This window comes from Lepeophtheirus salmonis, chromosome 3 (genome assembly GCF_016086655.4).
Source record: "Lepeophtheirus salmonis chromosome 3, UVic_Lsal_1.4, whole genome shotgun sequence".
NCBI lineage: Eukaryota > Metazoa > Arthropoda > Copepoda > Siphonostomatoida > Caligidae > Lepeophtheirus > Lepeophtheirus salmonis.
This window is the reverse complement of record NC_052133.2, coordinates 30,836,060-30,856,790: the sequence shown is the minus strand read 5'-3', so window position 1 is coordinate 30,856,790 and position 20,731 is coordinate 30,836,060. Positions and strand designations below refer to the sequence as shown.

At 29.9% G+C, this 20,731-nt stretch overlaps 1 protein-coding gene across 1 annotated transcript in view; it reads left to right on the top strand.

The window, feature by feature from the left end:
• The window catches only part of LOC121114902 (uncharacterized), a 265,038-nt gene that overhangs the window by 77,986 nt on the left and 166,321 nt on the right, over positions 1–20,731 (top strand). The window contains 1 exon segment of the mRNA XM_040709015.2: positions 7,354–7,726. Coding sequence (XP_040564949.1) covers positions 7,354–7,726 — 373 coding nt within the window.

Genomic DNA, 20,731 nt, shown 5'->3' with positions numbered 1-20,731 from the left:
AATTATTTTTGATCTTTTTCTTATATTTATTAAGGAACCTTTTTGAAAATCTTTGCACCCCATGCGATTAATATGCAAGGTTTGATTGCGTACTTACATGCAATACAACAGAATTAAATTCATACAATAATGCCAAGGACTGCTAAAAATATTCTTAAAAAAACAAAAAACTTTGATTTTTTCATACAGCGTTTGTGCAGGACAGGGGCTGTAAACAATCCCTATAACATTTTCTTAAATTATACACTTAATGTAATTAATTACTCATTAAAGATAGTTAAGTTTCTATTAATTAATTATACTTTTAAGCGGATAAATCAAAAATTACACAGATTAAAAGAATATATAATCAAATCATAAGATTGATTTTTAGAATATGAGTTCATTTTAGATTCAAGTTTAATGCATTGTAGCGTCAAGCTTTGAGTTTTATTATTTTCATACTAGTGACATCATACGTCAATAATTTTCCACTAGTAACCCATGACACCATTTATGAGCGAATAAAGACCCCATCTACACGGAAACATTTTCTAAGGAAAATCCAACATATTTATCTGTTTTGGACTTGCATCCACAAAAGGCCCGCGTCCGTTTAATCTAAAATACTAATTTTTTGAAAACAACTTTTAGAGTCTACTATTTTTTACACCCAAAAACGCTCTTTTCCCCGTTTCTAATAAGTAATAATTAGACTACCATTAGATTGATGAACAATCTTAACATTTGGCTTCGATTAAACAGATTTTTTTTCTTATATCGAAACAAAAATTTTGCAACTCAAATAAAAGAAATAAAGCATCGTTTTGAAAACGTTAATTTAGTGGAGGGGCCAAAGTTATCATACATACATGTATATTTACACTCAGAGGAGCAATATTTATCGATTAAGGCTAATTTTTTAAGATCATGTTGAGTTGTCTGTGACAAATTTTATTATGTTATATAAAAAGAAAAATTATGCAGAATATTTTAGTGCAATTGGAATTGCCAATGAGTCTGTTGATTCTCGATAAAAATAGATATATATTAAAGATATTTAACTTAGTATTATGCACATAGTATTTATTTTACTGAACATAGGTGTATAAATAGGGGTACTAGGATTAAATGGTACAAGGAAAATTGCCCCAAGGGAAAAATTATCTGAAGGAAAACCTTAGCGAGACGGAATATTGTCACAAAAAAGCCTAACGTTAGTTAGCTTTGAGAATGCAAATTTATTAAGAACTAAAAACTCTTGAAATTGTCTGAAATCAAAGAAGTTTTGTCTTAATGACAATTTATTTTTTTGAAAATGTGTTTGTTTCATTTACTTTTATCATTAAAAGGCTTAATTTACAATATGAAGCATGTAATGTCACTATTTTTTAACCTTTTGAATAGCGTTTGATTGAAAATAAAGGAGGATCGTTAAAATTCATATTTATCTCTAACCTTTGACAAAAAAGTGTCTCTTTATTTTCATACACAAATATATAAAGAATACAAATTTCAACATTATATTTTAGATTCTTAAACAAATGTGTAAAAAAAAAAAAGTCTCAATTTTTATTTTGTTCCAACCCCTCTTTGGATAAAATGTTATTAATTTTCTTTCGTGTGATTTTTCTCCTCAGATAATTTTCCTATTACCAAACAAAATACCTCGCATAGATAAAATTCCCTACTGATAAAAAACTCGTCAGGAAGAGCAGTGTTCTGAACTTTGATTGGTGGAATTCAAATGAGCAATTGTTAAACTGCGAACATTCCTAACAATTAAAGAATAATAATTCCACAGTTGGGATTATAAGCTAACTACTACCGACTGATCTTGGGCCTGTTTATCCTTTTTTTTATTTTTTTGAGAAAAGTTTACGTGATACAATAAACGTAACCATGTGATTAGTATTTAATAATTTTAAGCTTGTTTAAAATAAAACGAAGCAGCCTGATTTTTTAGCTCTACCTGCGGTATGTTATCAGAATAAATTATTCATAGCGAATAAATATACAACACATTGATCAAATTGTAGTTGTATTGATGAATAACATATATATATAAGACATTATTTACTTGACCTTTGGGACAAAAATAACCCCGTCATAGCTACATCATGAACCTTTAATTTACTAAATACGTCAACACAAAAGAAAGATAGAAGGATTTGTATAAAAAAAGCGCCTGAATTACATACTATTCATTAACGAAATATTGTTCAATGCTATTGACAAATTATTCTGATCAATCATTTGAAGGGACTGCAAATTGTACTGAAATTTATGAAAATTAATCCTCACAATGAAAAAATTAGAAATATATTTATATCCAAACATTCATCAATCCTCATTTTATAAAATAATTTAATCAGATCAAAATAATGTATATACAAAATTATCATTACTATTACAAAAATTATACTTAACAAGAAATATATCATATAAAATAATTCAGTTATTAACTAATACTACTTAATCCACTTGAGTTTATTACTAATGTAAAGGGGATTTTCTTAATTAAGAAAAAGAAAATAATTAATTAAAAACAAAAATATGTCACATGATTATTAACTGAGGAGTACATATTACTTTCTTCTCAATCCAACTGTTCAAATGAGCGACAAACATATCAATCATAAAAGTTTTTCCCTTGAATTATGATACCCTTTAAATTATGTTCATTCTTTGGGACCGTGTCCTTGCTAGGGATGGGATTTTGGTAGAGAAACATCAAACTTTATTCTTCTAGCACTCTACGAAAATCTCATTCCTAGTTGTTTTTGAATAGAAGGGTGTAAATGATTGAACATAATTTAGATGCATGTCTTTTAAGACTCCACTAAAGCCATAAAACAAAGTGGTGAAACTTATTACTTATTACTATAGGGTTCTCATACAAGATGTCGCTTTTTGTGATACCATAATTCACCTAACTTTATCATTTTAACTCGTGACGTTTGCCACTATTTTTTTGTAGAATTTACCTTACTAATTCAGTTATAATTTTGAATTAATGAAGGTTTGTTGCTTAGACGTAATAATCAAGTCTACTAGTGGACGTCAAGCCAACTATATTTTGAAAATAAGACAAATGATTTGTTGGGGAGTTATAACACCGATATAAGAGAAATTCCTGACTATATCTTTACATAAACAGAGTAAGTTCGATATTTATTTATTTCATCTTACAGTTGTTTGTAGCTAATCTAATAACACGTTATTGAAGGAGTACGCTGAATTCCTCGACAATCATTATTTATTGTCAAGTGTCACCACATTAAATTTCAATTAGTTTTTTTGGTCTTTTTTTTAAGGGTTAAATACATTTATTCATTTTAAACAATTCATTTATAAAAAAATGGAAACATTATTATCATGTTCTGGTTTTAAAAAACAAAACATAAAAAGAAGAAACGACAACTGCATGTCTAATTAATATTAGGTCAACGACACAAGGATAAAAAAGAAAAACCGGCTAATATAGAGATCTGATAAATAAATCATGTCATGATGGGAGGATCTAGCGCTAGTTTTGACAAATAATTAATGATAAACATTCTACAACATTGTGTCTTGTGAATTAGTATCTACCATCGATGGAGAAGGAATTGAGGATTATCATTAGAGAAGTATCATGGAGCCACTAAGGGAGCTCTTGATTCTTGTGCCTCAATGCGTATATTATACATTGTATTTTGGAGATGAGTCAACTCAATCTTCCACCTATCCTTTTATCGTGAGGATGCTACAATGAGCCAATCCGAGGGACTCAATCTCACATGAAAATGTCTCCATACTTCTTCCTCCACCATCCTAAGGATCGGGGGAATTTTTAAACATTGGTAGAATAAATGAAAAGAGGTCTCACATTCTTTTTGGCAAAAATAACAATTTCTCTCCTTAGGATCTTCCCAGGACTTCTTTGTAAAAATACAGGACGTCCCCAGTCTCTATCTCAGCCATTTTTGACTTGTGCCAGTGAATGGGTTATTCAAAATGACGTTTGGATCCGCATGTTCCATGTCATCGCTAATTTCAAGCCGTTCAAACCTTTGCATTGCAATAGATGAATGGTTCTTCTCTTCAAGAGCAATACTAACACCCGAAGCTTGTTTTATCATTTTGTTTGGAATTACTTATAGCGCAGCAAAAGCAGGAATCAGAGGACCGAGATATTTACTTTTGAAATATCGTCCAAAGAACATCCGCCGTGTTCTATGGGATAGCAATAAGTTATTCAACACCCCTGTCTGATATATATTGACCAATAGAAGGAATCCCTACACTACTAAGGAACTCACTCCTACTGTTCAGTCGAGGATTATAATTAAATGGTTCGTTTGACACTAGTAAAGGGAGGACAATCTCAATGATAGAGCCCCATACTGATCACATCTTTCTCCAATGATGATCCGATCTTTTCACCACTCCAAACATTTCAGATGGACCCATATAGATCCGTTTGGTAAATTAAAAACCAATCTGTTGGTAGAATTTTGTTTTGATTTTAATTGCCCAAAAATCACCAGAGCCTCCGAGTCGTTTTAACCACGAGAGATTCAGCGCCTTCCACATAATTATCGACCTTGAAACGTATGCTCTTGCATGCCCCATACTAAAATTTCCTTAATTTATATATACTCTCTCATTTCATCTTTGAAAAATGCACGTATCTCAACAGATGGTTTTTTTTTGGGAGGATATTGCTATCCCAGGCCTTCAATTTTTCATATCTAGTGAGTTACCATTATTTATTCTCAGAGTTACCACCTTAAATTTCAATTTCTTTTTTCTTTACTTACCGGCAATTTTTATTTTTTGCAGCTGTAACTTCCTCTTATGACCTATAAACATATTTTTCTGTCTACATAAATGGGAAAGAAATCTCGGTACTTCCACATGTTAAAATAATTTATTTGTTGGGGAAATAAAGATACAGATTGTTTGCTTTACTTAGTTATATTTAAATGAAAAAAAAAAGTTTCCATATTCTAAAATTACTATTTGTCAAAAGAACAGTTGATAAGTAAAATAGGTCCATGCTACAAGTATAATATTTAATTGATATTACTCATGTTATGTAAACTGCAAAGATTACAAAGCTATGATGAATCATTAATTTTTGTAGTTTGTAGATAAAAATAAAAGCTTATAAAATATTTTCTACCCATCTACAAACATCGAAATATGATTTATTAATTTTTTGATTACATAAAATCTTGTTTAAAAATGTTCCAAATAAAATAACGTGTTTACCTTTTTATGAGTTATTAACGTTATCCAATAAATTACAAAATCATATAATTTATTGTAGGTAGATGATGAAAAATGCACTGAAGTGTTAATGATTATTTGAAATGACAAAGTTTCCTGTAAATAATATTTTATTTTATGGAATTTTATGGCTTATTTATGAAAAATGTATTACTATTCGTTTGACCAATTGTTTTTGTTTTCTATGGTTTTTAAAAACTTAGAGCCAATGTTGTAACTAATTAAATTTAACAAAAGGATTTAATTTATGTATTGTGATTCCTATCATAAAAAAATATGACATCAAACCGTGGAGTAAGAGTGGAACCTCGACTCTTTCGAGTTATTCGACAATTAGCTCTTCAGTGGATCTTGAATGTAAATTTAATGCCTCATTATATGGAAGAGGTTAAGAATTCGTCACTATTGAACTCGATCTGTGGACTGATAGATGCACCAGGAGGAATATCATACTGTCATATACGACCCTTTCTGGTATCTAACCGGAATCATGACAACATCTTTATCTTCAAACAAATTAATATCTCTCAGCTGTCAGGACACTTCTAGTATCCCACTCTTACTCCAAGGCTTGATGTCTTATTTACTTAATTCCCCTTTTCCTCTTATTCAAAAGATTGTGATGATTCAATTTCAAATTTTCATTTTGAAACCTCAGTGCCGTTCACAATATCGAAATATAAAGAGAAACTACGTGTATGACATTAGAACAAGATCGTTGATAAATTTAAAACCTCTAAAATAAAGATGTTGTTTTCCCCTCATTTCCACAGATTTTTTCTTGCTCAGTACAAAATATAGAAAACTATAAGAATTTTTTTTTATTTGTTCCTTTCGTCTGAAAAAATGAGTCTGATATCTTAATCTGCACCAAGAAAATAAATTTTTTTTTGAAAAAATTACTCCTTATAAAACAGACATACACTTTCTCAGTTAAAATATCTATTTTCGTGTTATTTCACAATGAAGCTGATTTATCCTAACTATTAAAGCTCAGATACAAAAATGTTTTTCTACATAGTGTAATCAGAGTATCCAATTATTTAAAAAATAAATGGATTCCTTATGTATGTGTTTAGCCTATTTTAGAAATGGGTACATACTAGTGTTACGGATTCGGTTTGAAAATTCTAAACCGGTCCGAGACCGTTGTAATTTAAAAAACCCGAACTAATTCGATCTTAATTTGGTCTGAACCGATCTTGTAGTAAAATTCGGTCTACACAATATCAGTCTTGTTTTTTTTCTTACGTAATAATTTTTCATTTTTTAGAAAAATATATTTTGGCCGAGCCAAAAATAAATTCGTTCTCGAACGAAATATCAACAAGAGTACATACTATGCCTGAAAATCAGCATCAAAAAGTAGCTATAGTAAGTTGCCTACCAGCCGACAAGATCCAACTTAAAAAAAAAAGACCAAAATTGGTAGTAAGCTAATTCTTCCCAACTCTGAAATCTTAACTGAACGAAAGCAAATTCAAAGTCAACAATTCAGCGTTCAGTACAGTGATAAGTAGTGATAAAAATCGGTTGCATTTTTGTTGTTTGCAAACTGAAGAGTAAATTTTGTTTTTTTAAGCTATTCTTATTATTATCTAATTCCTCTTGAGTAAACTTATTTTGCACCTATATACAACATATCATTGATATATATGAAACTGTGTGGAATATTTGCGTAAGGGATATTAATTGAATTTATTAATAATATCCCTGTTAAGATAAGCTACTTTTACATAATTTTGGGGAGATGATCATTAGATACACATTAGCCAATGTCTATAGGCGTCTGTAAAACATCAAAAGGTTGAGGCACCATTATTTTGTTGAATTTTTTTTTTTGATTAACTCATATAAGTGTGATCCGATAAATAAAAATGCAGGACATTTAGACGGATAGCTTTCAAAGAAAGAACATCAAACCATGCTTTGGAAATACATATAATCGTACTTTAAATTATTAGAAATATATAAACAGTTTTTTTTTATTTTAGCTTTTTAAGGTATTTTTTGTTGAAAAATGCCTTAAATATTATCAAAAGACATTTATTATCGTTTAACAAATAATTTTTAAATGAACTTTCTATATTTTTTCAGGTTGTAAATCGTTATGCTCAAGGACGTTTCATGCATGTAGCTCTAGTAGCTGTAAATAGAGCTAACTGGCTCACACGTATGTGGAAGTATGAGCCAAATGTTATCGGAAATTCAGAATATCTACTTCATACATCTCTCTATGGAATGATGGAGTTATCTGATGATATCTTTGGAGCTGGGAACTGCTACGATGCTGGACAATATAAAAATTATTTTTTGTTTTGTCCCTATGGATACAGAATGCCAGAGGGACCCATTCTTGTAAAGGACCTTGCTATAGAATATAAATATTTAAGTAACACATCGGAATGGTTCTATATTGCTCGTAAAAAGGCAGAAGAGCTTATTAAAAATGGAGAGCCCATCACCATCGGTAAGAAATACGATAAATATATAAATTATTACGTGTTTTATTATTTTAGGTCTATTATATAAATTCAAAAATATTTATATCTAAGTGTCAAACTTATTTAAAGCAGAAATAGTTAAAGTTTCGTTTAAATTTTTTTTGTGGCTCTAAAAGGTTTAGTTCAGTTGCAATATTGATTTGAATTTATTTTAATTAAACTCAAAAGGGGAAACATACTAAAAAAATCAAATCCAAAATTCTCAATAACCCGATTTGATACAACAAACAAAACAAAAAACTAATTACTTGTTCATGATTAGCTCTCCATATACTAATAGAAGTTATTATAGAACTTATAAAAGATTTTGAAAAAGTAGAATTTTGTTGACTTACGTAATTTATGAATGTGGTTAATATTGAAACACTATATCATGTTTTTACGTAAATATGGAAATATTTTTTTAGCCCTGTTTTTGGAGAAAAGGGTTTTTAGACAGCCCTACGTGAAATATGCAGATCTTAAAATAATTGAGATAGAATAATTAAATTAAACACTCTTTTTTGAAGTTTCTAGATTAAGTCATTTTTTTGGAACGAACTTTTAAGTTCTGTTAACCTCATCTACATACCCTAACAAAAATAGATATCAATTTGGAAAAATTCAAAAAAAAATCATTTAAATCGAGCGGAAAAGCTCCTTTCATAAAACAACTTAAACTATATTATACCAATATAATGACAAGCAATTACGTTGTTTAGAAGATGATTCCCTCCCGACTTATTAAATTTGGGAATTGCAAAAACATTAAGATATTTCAATAGAAGAGGATGATAGCTCTCTCTCTCTCTCTCTTTTTCTGTTTCTCAATCAGTCAATTATTGTCTTTTGATGGAATTCTTAGTTCTTATAGAAGTATGAGACGATTATGTAGAAGATTTAAACAATGATTGACATGGTTAGAAGTCACTATCACAAACTTTGATATGAAGGGACATCTGAAGAATGAAAGCTCTTTTCATTAAAGCAAATTAGATCCACCAATTGAGTACAAAGAAGCCTAGATCCCTTGAACAGAACATGAAGTTGAAGAGAGGATCAGAAGGTGTGTGGATTAGATATCCCAATGAAAAAAATATGAACTCTTAGTATAGGGAAGGATGCAGACCATATATCCAAATACTTCGAGGTTAAGACCCATCTAAATCACCATGAATTACTTAATACTTTAAATGCATGTCAACATTAATATGTGAATAAAAAAGTAGTTCTAATATTAATAAATAATTTTTATTATACATGGCAGAATTAGTACTAAGTATTATTATTATAACTCAAACATCAACAGCTGACATGCGCTTTAACAATATTAGTGTTACATATATATAGAGGTGTGAAAATTGTCTAAATCCTGGTGAGTGTAAATCAAAAGGAAAAGTATATGTTGGCAGCTTTGATAGACGACATATTTGGTGACAGAGATCACCATAAAACTATAGTTCTCCTTACTCGCTTATACGTCTGAATTTTCAAAAATAAGATGGAAATAATTAATAAGAGCGCTAATATTTTATAAGTTAAATGCATATACATTTTTTTAAATGTAAATTCATGAGGAGATCGACAATTTTCACATCCCTCACTAGTCACCATATATTTATAAGAATGCTCAAGGCGTGCTATATGTAAGCACCGTATTTTATCAAAATTTCCATCATATATTTCTATACTTCTACAATATAGGTAGGAGTATTCCGATACTTTTTTGAATAAAAATATAAATCAAAATTGTCGATAGGGGCAATTAATTGACTTCCACTTATTAAAAAATTTTTTTTTGGGCTAGCATAGAAATTTGATGAACTTTCGTTATAAAAGAAATTAGTTATTCTTTATTTTTCAAAAAGAATGCTGGAGAGGGGAAAGGGTTATAAATTTGAAAGAATACGTCGTCAGTGAGCCAATTTTTTTTATATAGTGTAGTGAAGTTGCAGGTATTGGTTCCAATATCGATTTGGTAAAACTTGATATAATCGTAATTTGATTGAAGTATATCATGTTACTAAGCGGCCATATTTAATTCCCACACAGAAATTTCATTTAAAAAAGAATACTGAATTAAATGTGTTCCTGGCTAGCACTCACGCAAATTATTGGAGGTATTAATTTAGTTTTTAAGATATCTATTCATTTTTGTATATAAATTAACAGTTATCCAGTCTGAATTGCTTACTTTTTAGAGTGAAAAGGCTAAATTAGCTATATAATGTATTTTAGAGGGCCTCGATATTAAATATATGTCATATAAATAGGGTTAAACTTAGTCTAACTGAATCTGTTTTAAGCTTGTCACTTCACTAAGTGACCATATCCAGTTTTTACGTCGTAATGGCATAATATAAAAAAATTGTATGAAGCGTGTCCTTGCAATTCGCGGCCAGCAATCTCTTACATAGCTGCTACATAGGTTCATATACCTTTCTCTTAACCGTCACTTTTTTATACTTACATAGGCAAAAAAAGGAGTGACCCATTACGCCCATTAGACACTTATAGACGAGTACATAGCTAAAATATGTATTATACATGCTCAGAAACGAATGTTCTCCCCACATTTCGGTCTTTCTAGCCCTCTCTACCTGAGAATGACTGAGAATGAATGTTATCCCATTACTGCCAAGATGTAAATTTTATCGTTTATCCACTATTTTCAACTATTTTTGGCTTAATACTGTTTTGACGGTATATAAAACTAAATGGAATACGCAATACAAAGAAAGGCTTTTCATCTTTTCCATTTTAAACTTCATTTGATTTCCTTATCTCCTATTGTATATATACTTGTCAAAATTGTGAGTCTCTAATGTTTTATATTTTCATAATATAGCTCAAAATTTATTTTTATAAACAGATGGATAAATGATCACATAAAATAAGATATAATATATATCTCCATTTACACAAACTTTGACTCAATAATGGAAAATGTTGAGATACATATGTATATACATAATAAAATTATGTTGGATCGATAAAAGTTCCATAAATCGACCATATTATCCTATAGAACATAACGATCCACGTCGTTCATCAATCCAATGATACTTTCCAATGTTTTTTTTATCCCGATTGATATGTTTTTCCAATGAATATTCGGGATAAATGTACAGAGTGGGGATCCAAAACATGCAATAGGTTTTTATGGAATCAAGAAAAGATAACTCATAAATCAATTTTTGATAGGGTTTAAATTCTATATTTAGCTTTATTTGTTATTCGATTTGTCTCTTCACATTCAATTAACAGCCTCGACACGCAGGTGAACAGATTGGTTGCTCATAAAAATTAATTTTCTGGGAAAAAATTTCAATCATGAAATTTAAAAAAAATAATTTGACAAATTAAATTTTTGGATAAAAATTTAAAAATGCATAACTATTCAGAGAAAATCAAATTAAATTTTAAATATTTGAAATTTTTGGTAAAAAATTCAAAAATTAAATTTTCTAATTAAAAACAAAAATTATTTAATTAAAGTACCACTTGGAGTGCCTGTAAGTACCCCCAGGGGTACACGTCCCCCGTTTGAGAACCACTGTACTATGGCATGTTTAATTATAATGTATTCTTTCATGTGTTAAATATTGGTTTCCTCTTTGAAAGAAATTTTCTACCTATGTAACATGAAAATACTTTCTACTTGAATAAGACTAACAGATTTCCGATGTAAAATAATATTATAATGTCTACAAATAATAGGTATTCAATAATAATATTAAATAGTAGACATTTCTTTTACTACGACATATAGATTATTAAAGTAAATATTTTGTATAACAAACTATAAAATAAATGTTTCATTTGATGTCAACTCAAAGTAAGGATGTAACTTTTGACCATTACAAATCACTATAATAACTTAAAGTTTTATCAACTTTTACTACAAAAATATATTAATTATTCATTCTATAAACAAGATTTTTCATTACTTTTAAGGGTATTTTTTACGCAATAATTAATCAGGCAAAGTTATATTTAGGAAATAATAAAAATAAAAGTTATATACTTTTTTTCCTAGAGTTCCACCCACGCTTCTTTTATGATTTTCCGAAGAGATACCAAATTCTTATAGGTATAAATCTTAATCCTTGTCTCTAGGTAACTCGTTATATAATATATTCGAAGGGTTGATATCTGAACTCGAAGGAGGACGAAAGAAAGCTTAACACCGGAGTTTTAAACTGTCTGTCCAGACCATCAAAGGTCAGCTGTTGACTCAACAAGGGATCACATTTTTGTACTAAAGGATTTGTTGAGAAGTTTTATCCCAAATTCGATCATTTTCCTGTTAAATTTTTTAGATCTATTTCTTATTTTTTTATCTTCATTAAAGACAATGCAAAGCTTCTGTTAGCAGATTACCAAGAATTTCTGGGACTTTTGCATTCTTTTGGCCCTTATAGCCTCTGTGAGTTTCTGAAGTAGTTGTAAAAGTACTTCGATGATAATATTTTTAAATAACAATTTTTTAGTTTTTTCAACGCATTTACTCAATTTTAATAAATAGTTGACAAATAAAAGAAACATCTACACATTCGCATTTTTCTCTAAACAACTTTTGCAATAAAGCAGTGTGGAAATTAACAACTGAGCTTTATGGACATTTTTAATGAAGCACTTCATAGTTTCTTGAGTTTTATTATATGATAACAATTAGGCAGTTTTAGTCAACACATTCATACAACTTTGAATTTCAATAATCGGTTGACAAAGAAGGGAATATCGTTACATTTGCATTTTTCTCCTAACTAGATCTTCGGAATAAGGTAATAATGAACTTACTGACAACTAAGCTTTATAACATTTTTTATATATAAATACTAAACTTTTTTATATAGTGAATAACAAATATATTTTTTTGAGTTAACGCTGTTTCCCGACTTTAAATTTGTATAATCAGTCACTAAATAAAGGAAATAGGAATGTTTCAAAAACACTTCAATGTTCTCTTCATATTTCACAACACCCAAATCTTTAACCTCAATTCGCTCTGTCATACCAAAAACTCATAAATACTATTTATATACATACCTTGATTGAATCAAATAAAGAGAAGTTTCTCACCCCTTTTTAAAATTCCGTTGTGACTAAGTTTTGAAACAGTAAATATAGGCAATATATTTGTAAATAACACAGGGGAACCCTCATTTTGTACAATTGAAATCAAGCTAAAAGATGAATTTATCTTTAAAATTAGAATCCAAGACTGATCTCAGTTTTTCTCTCAGTCATCTGAGTTCTGAAATATCTAGGGTTATAGTAATTTGTGATTATTATCGTTCAGAGTCATTTTTTACCCTTAAAACGATCCTCTAATTAAAAGTCATAGGTTATATTATAGAAAAATATTCAATGTATAATATATAAAAAATATCGATTTAAAAAAATATTTATCTCCAAGGATTTTCGTTCGATTTTTTTATTTTTTGAGGGATTCCATTATGAAATATTAAATTCTCTATTCATCATGAATGGATTGCTTTATTGTTTCGATCCTGGTATCTCATTCTTAAGGAAGGAGTCCAATCGACTCCCTTATGAGGTCTGGTAGTTTTCTTCGGATTAATTCTCCTCCTTTCCTGGAATTTGGAATCCGAATTCAAACATCTTTTTAGATGGATGATCAAGTTAGAACTATCTTCCTTCGATTGCCTCGATCTTCCTTCAGTGAGGCATGACGTTATGAAATTGGCGTTGAAATTGGAAAAAATATGATTAGAATGTTAATTATTTCCCAGTACACACGGCTAAAAAATGAGATCACTACAAAAGTGAATAAAAACCTATTTTTTAAATATATCTTCTATTAAATTATATATACATTAAATATTTTTCTATAATATAAACTATGATTTTCTTCGTCATTATGTATTAAGAATAAGTTATAAGGGTTTAAAGGAGATGATCGTTTTTCATCATTTTTCTCTCTAAAAATGTAAAATGTACATATACAGAATCAATAAAAACACGTTTTAATCATAAAAAATACTTTTACATAAGTTTTATTAATCCTACTTTTCATTTGGGATTGTTTTAAGGGTAAAGAAGGACTCTGAACGATAAAGTCCCGAATAACTATAATCCCAGATGTTTCATAATTCTGAAGATTGAGAGAAAAACTGAGATTAGTTTTGGATTTGGGCCTCGTAGATAGATTCCATTATTATCTTCAATTAATATGATTCAAAATCCCCCCTTAATTGTTCCCTTGTGTAATGAACTTGATTCAATTCTGTTAATCAAATTATAATAAACCTAAAAAATACTTTTAGAACTATTGTTAATTTAATTGCATTATTATTAAAACGGATGATTTCTTGATCTATTTTTAACGTTGTTTATTATTTAAAAAAATACATATTTTTTTGAAATAACTTTTTAAATTTATACTCAAGCAATAATTAACTTAATGTTCTTTGCGAACGAAAAATAGGAATAAATAACTTTCATTTGAAGAATGCAGGATAACATTATTAAAAAGCCACAAAAAATATTTATATTTTTCCTTAATTATTTTTTTTAATTTAAGGAAAAGAATTTTAAACAAATTAAATCTAGTTTTTGACAAATGCCTAAAAACTTTTTTTATAAAAAACAAAAGTTTTATTATTAGTGTTATAATATAAAAATCAGATGGAAATAAGAATAATAAAAAAGGGAAAAAAGCTTAATTAAATATTTGTTGTAGTTTTAAAAAATCTTAAAGCAAAGTTAAAACCAAATAACAAAAAAATCCTTTATTTTGGGGCAGCTTGGAGAAAGTTGCAACAAACACTTTTTGTCGATCAACAAAAAGTTAGAAACATAGAATTTACATCACATTTGTGTAATAGGATTCAGAAAATTGTAAGAAAAATAACTAACTTTTGTTAACTTTTCTTCGAAATATTAAATAAAAACTGATTTTGAAGGGGTAAAGTTATTTTTTTAAAAGATTATTTTATTTATAATAATGAATTTAGTTTTTCATCATTTTTCCTGTAACTTAAATCCTTGGCTTCTTTAACCGTACGTTGATATAATTTATCAAAATTCATAACTCATTCATTCAGAAAGTTTTTTTATAAATATTGTCGGGCTCAGTAGAAAGGGAGCAATTATAAATAGAAAGGATGAGCAGTTTTTTCTAGTTGATAATCTGAACTTTTTCAAATGTTCCAAGAGGGATATAAGCTCAGGAGATATAAGTGTAAGTCCTTTTTTCACTTGATTATCAACTTTGGATTAAATTCCAGGCTTCTTGGTATACGTATACAAAGTGGAATTAGGGTTTATTTCCTTCTTCTTATGGCTGCTTGCAGCTGATTTAATTAAACTTTATGACAGCCTAGCTGCTCTCCTCCCAAACATTCTTCAAATTGTCAGAGTGACATGTTCATTTTCTGTTTTTTTTATTTCTACATACCGGCTGGACATTTATTGTGTATCACACCTTATATATAAAGAGGGGATGTGTGTGAAGAAAATACTATGTATAAAAATTGGAAAAGGAAAAACGGTTGGTGCTCTTTCTTCTTTTTTGTTCATGGTTCAGGTGTGTGTGTGTTAATATCCCCTCTATAAAAAGAATTCTCGCCTATCTTGGGTGTAAGTTGATTTAAAAATGTATAATTAAATGAATATATATGAATTTAAATTTAATTATAATATTATCCCTCTACTAATGCTATTTTAAATATAGAAGATTATAGCAGTAATTCATTTCTCCCTCCCAAATCGTACAAAAGGTAGTTGATATTAACAAAGGTCTTAATTCAGTTGTACTATATTTGTCTCTTTCCCGCCTTTTCCTCGCATTCTTAGACACACCCATCTTTTGTTATATGTCAAAGTTAATATAAATATAAATACAAGGTTATACCATAATGCTTTTAGGAGGACTGATGTTTGACTTCCAACACGCTTTTAATAGTAACGTCATAGTGTATGAGTGGTTGCGTGTTTTGTTTACATTTTCCATTGTATAAAAAAAGAAACAATCGACATTCTTGATTCTACAATTTGACAAAGCCTTCATTTTATTAAAATACATTCAAACCCATTCTTCCACACTGTAGTGAAGCATATAAAACTAAATCTCATTTTCTACTGAGGATCCCTTTTGCCATAGTGGACTACAGCGATTAACGAAGAAGATTGTCGGATTTCACTCAAATCCATTAGGAAATTAAATTGAAGGCTTTTTAGTAATTCTCTGATAACTCGTCAGCCTTGTCATAATTCATTCTATCATTCAATCCAGGAATAATATATTCCATCCATATATATTGTAATTACTTAAAATTTATTTTTATTGACTGTCATTAGGATTAGGATTGCTATAAATTATGGTATGCATTTTTCATCAAATAGAGGATACTAGATGAAGATTCCTTGGAGAATGTGTGGAATTCAATCTAACAAAAGATCCTGTTACTTCGTCACTCCCGGCATTAAAGAATAGGTCATTGTCATAGAGTGCAACATAATTACATATACAGATCATAAATAAAAAAAAATAAAAAATCATAATATGTATTGTTATGTAATGATTTAATTAAACTTCAGTATCTTAAAACTAATAATTTATTAAAATAGAACTGATTCATCTACAGTCAAACAGTTCCCATATTGACTCTTAGTGGATTTGATACAAGAAGAAACTTTGCTACCAATAGCATTACAGTTGTGTTAAATGCCGAGAAAGAACTATTTTACTTGGAAAAAAAAATGTTGGCCATCCAATTTCCAAGGAATTGCTTGACAAGGTTTTTAGACTTAGCTAGAACACAGGCACTGTATTGATACAATTATATCAAAGATTTTGAAGAAATAATTATGCCCTTTTGGTGTAGGGCTTCAAAGCAGATGACTTAGGCAACATCACTTCACCATTTTTATTTATCTTAATTTGCTTCATTGTTCCAATCACATTTATCATGCTTTGGAGAATATCCTTTTGTATATCCAAATTTACTCCATAGGCACATCCAAAGTCCTTTTTTGATATTGGTCGGGAGCTGTTCATAATATCAAACCATTTATCGACTAGGTCCACGAAATCGGGAACTTTTTCCATACATTGGGCCCTAAAAATCGGAGGGCACCTTTAGTTGTGTGACTTAATAATTCAGCAGCTCTACAAATTCGTTGCCTATCATTTCCTATTATATCAAAATGATTTGAATTTAATTTATGACAAATTCGGAATTCTCCATCGTCTTCCTTCAATATTGAAAAAAAAAAAAAAAATCGATTAAATCTAGGGTTCTATCTTCCAGTTGAAAACCGTCATCAATAAGGTGATTTCTCACTAGTTTTAATATGTGAGGGGCATCAGCAAATACATAATTTTCTCGTTTTTCATTAGATGGATTGGGAAAGTAGATTTAATAATTTATTCATTTATTTGGAGATCCTATATCTTTGCGAGAGTAATATTCCAATATGGTGACAAGCAATTTGGCTGTTTAGAAGAGGATTCCCGACACAATCACTTTGGGAATTACAATAGCATTAAGATATTCCGACAGAAGTTAAAGAGGTATCTTATATATTTTGTAAAACACTTAAACGTTCCAAATAACTGTATTTTCTGTAATTAATTTATTCATGTGAAGATCCTTGTTCTTTGCTATAGTAATATTCTAATAACAATTATCCCAGATTATAAAAGAACTAACATTGAGTAGCTGATAATATTTATATATTCGATGGCTTTTTAGTATCGGCACTTAACGCTGTATTCCTGCAAGGTTATTATTAACATTCTATACCTGTATATTTTTCTTAGGGCCATAAATTCTTTGGTATAGAATAGAGTATGAAGCTTCTTCTTTTGTCTTCATTTCATCAAAGCACAAACAGCTAAGTTTCCATTTGGAGTTTCGTTGGATTTGGTTTCTTGAGCAATAATTTTAATAGTATTTGATTGTATTCCAGGAGCTGTTTTAAAATTTTGGATCCACCGTTTGAAGGTTGTTACAGTAGAAATTGGAAGTAGACCACTGGATGGAATGTAACGGTAGGCTTTTGTGGATAGAGACTTCAGTACCAGTCCTTTAACAAAATCCTCCTCATTCCATTTTCCAACCCTCTTCCCACTGATAATGAGTTTACATTGAGATTTAATAAATCTCTTTTCCAGTTCTCCCTTCATCGCTTCCTTATTGGGATTTTAATAATTTTTTTCCGATTGAAGGATTTTCACTTTTTCGTGTAAATCTGCATTCTTTTTCCTTAGTGACTCAAGTTCTAGAATGAGTGGATCTTTTCTGCTATTAGAAGCCCTTCTAATTTGTATAATCCGGGATACACATGCTTGATTAGATGCGTCAACCTTTTCTAACACAAGTGTTTGAGTTGATTTTGCATTGGTTTGGGATGATTTGTCAAATGTTTCCAAATATATTTAATTAGAATCTTCTTCAAAATGGTCTACTATATCTTAATTCTTTTCTTTTTCCTTGCTCAAATCCTTCTCTAGGTATTATACCTCTGGAAGTGATAGCATCTACCTTCAATTTTCTTTTTAAAAGAAGTCTCACCAATTCACCTTTTAAATCCCTTTTATAAGCATTTTCCTCAAAATGTTTCTCACAAATTTTATGTTATTTTCCTAAGGGGTCCTTTCGATGACAAGCACTTTCCCATTTTTCTTCCTTGAGGGATCCTTTGGAAAATGATGATAAATTATGTTGTTAGGATAATCACAAATGGCAACTGCACAACTGACAGTTTCATTGCGAGTATACATTATACTTTTTCGGAATGGCGAATAGGTATTATTATTGTAATAATAATTATATATTTATTGTAAAATGTAAATAAAATATAATATCCAAGGATACCAATCATCTCTCTCTTGGCCAACAACGTAGGCCCAATTCTTAATTTTGGCCTTTTTGTGAATTTGTATTTGGTACCCTTTTTATTCACTATGACGTCAAAATCTCCCTCTCTTGCGCAGCAGTGGATACGATACATCAAATTGAAAATTCTAGCAAGGCCAATTACATGATGGCCTAACCTTGGTTATATCTGTTGTTTATTCTTCTATATGTTTACACTTGACAATATGTATGTTTGTTAGCCAGGAGATCCTGAAGAGGGTTGTGAGGATCCCATCTATCATTCTGATCAGTGGTCTTTAATATAAATCTTATTATATTATAATCTGTATAATACGTTGAAAGTTAATATTTCATCATATTTGAAAACGTCTTCATATTTAAATATTATCTAGTCTAAATTTCGAAGTGAATTTTTATTTTTTTAGCCTGTTGCAATTGTCCTCGGATATTGTAATATTTGCTTCATTTGACGGGTCTAATTCCAATACAGTTTGTAGAGAATCTACTGATTGATATAATCTCTAGATCTATTCAAATAATAGAAGTGATATGTTTTTGGTATCGTTTATTCTATTTTAGCCCACCTAGTCGAACGATCTCTTGGTAATTGAGTCAAAAATAGAAAGTGTTGCAATTATCCGCGGGTTTCTCGATTATACTGGGTGTTTAGTTGAAATATTGACACTTTTAAAAGAGAGGCAGAATAAGAAAAACAAAATGGAAGGAATTGATCATTCCTTCCATCAGCTGACAAACTGTGTATTGTCACGCCCCTCGAAAAAAAGAAGAGGATATAATCAATTGAAAAATGGTCTCACAAAGACAAAATAGAATTGAAATTACTGCTCTTCTTTGCCTGGAACACAACACACACCAACAGAGATCTGAAGTTCGACTTAAGCAAGTAGTCAGACTAATTACAACCTTAATATGGTTATTAATGACGATATTGACATCGACACGAACTTCAACAAAATGATGCACCGGGACTCACATAGGTTAGACAGTACTTTTGGAAACCAATATTTCATCCTGCTCGAAAAAAAGAAAAAAAATGACTACCCTATTCGAAAGATACCAATACGCCGACATTTCTTTCTGGCCGCATGTCGAGGCTAGGGCCTGCTGGACAAGGGCACCGAATCCCACAAGGCTTCCGTTGATGAACATTAGAACATCATGAGCCACAATTACATTATTATCACAATTCAGAGGTTCCAGCGGTCCATCAAGACCGTTATCAAAGTCGATGGAGGCTACATTGAAGATTACGTTGCACAGTTTTGAATTTCAAGACTGTCAATAAAACTTACTACGTATATCTATACATAGAATAATGACAAAAAAGTAGTGGACAAAAAAAAATTACCAAGGTGTAAGGGATTAAAGTAAATATATCCTAATTTTTAACTCTGAATTCTACAGAATAATTTCTGTGAAAAATATAAATTTATAATATACAGTGATGTGCAGGTAAATTGAGTCATTTTTTAAAACACTATAACTTAGAAAATTTGAATTTTTCAGGATTTTTTTTTTACATGAAAAGTGAGACTAACTTAGACACAAAAAGGTAAACAAACAAACATGGAGATAGGAAAAGGTCGGCCGTTGGCGAAATAATTCGCACGGACACAAGTGTCCCGAGATCGTCAAGACGCTATCACATCCCAGGTCGACGGTCTACAGGATCTACGACCAGTTGTTATTTCGAAAAATCTCCAAAATAACGTTATTTAAAGTTGAAATACATTCTGCTTATGACCTCTCTTTTATTTCCTAAGTATATTCCAATCCAACTATTTGAAAATTAATTAAATGTTAATACAAATTAACTTCTTAAGCAAATTTATCAATGTTCAATTAGAAAAATGCCGAAAGATACTGAGAGAGACCGATTAGCACAATACGGCAGAATTACAATGTATTCTTGAACATAATTATAATGACATGATTCATAATAGATTCAAGAAAGAGCCGTAATACATAACATGATGAGTACAAACCCATGAGAAGCGATCTACTCCAATCCATTCTTCAGTCCACAGATCGACTCTGAGTATTTCTCTCATATTTCATAAGAACTCAACCTTCTCTACATAATCTACTTTCAAGATCCTCTAATGTGCTAATTGTCCA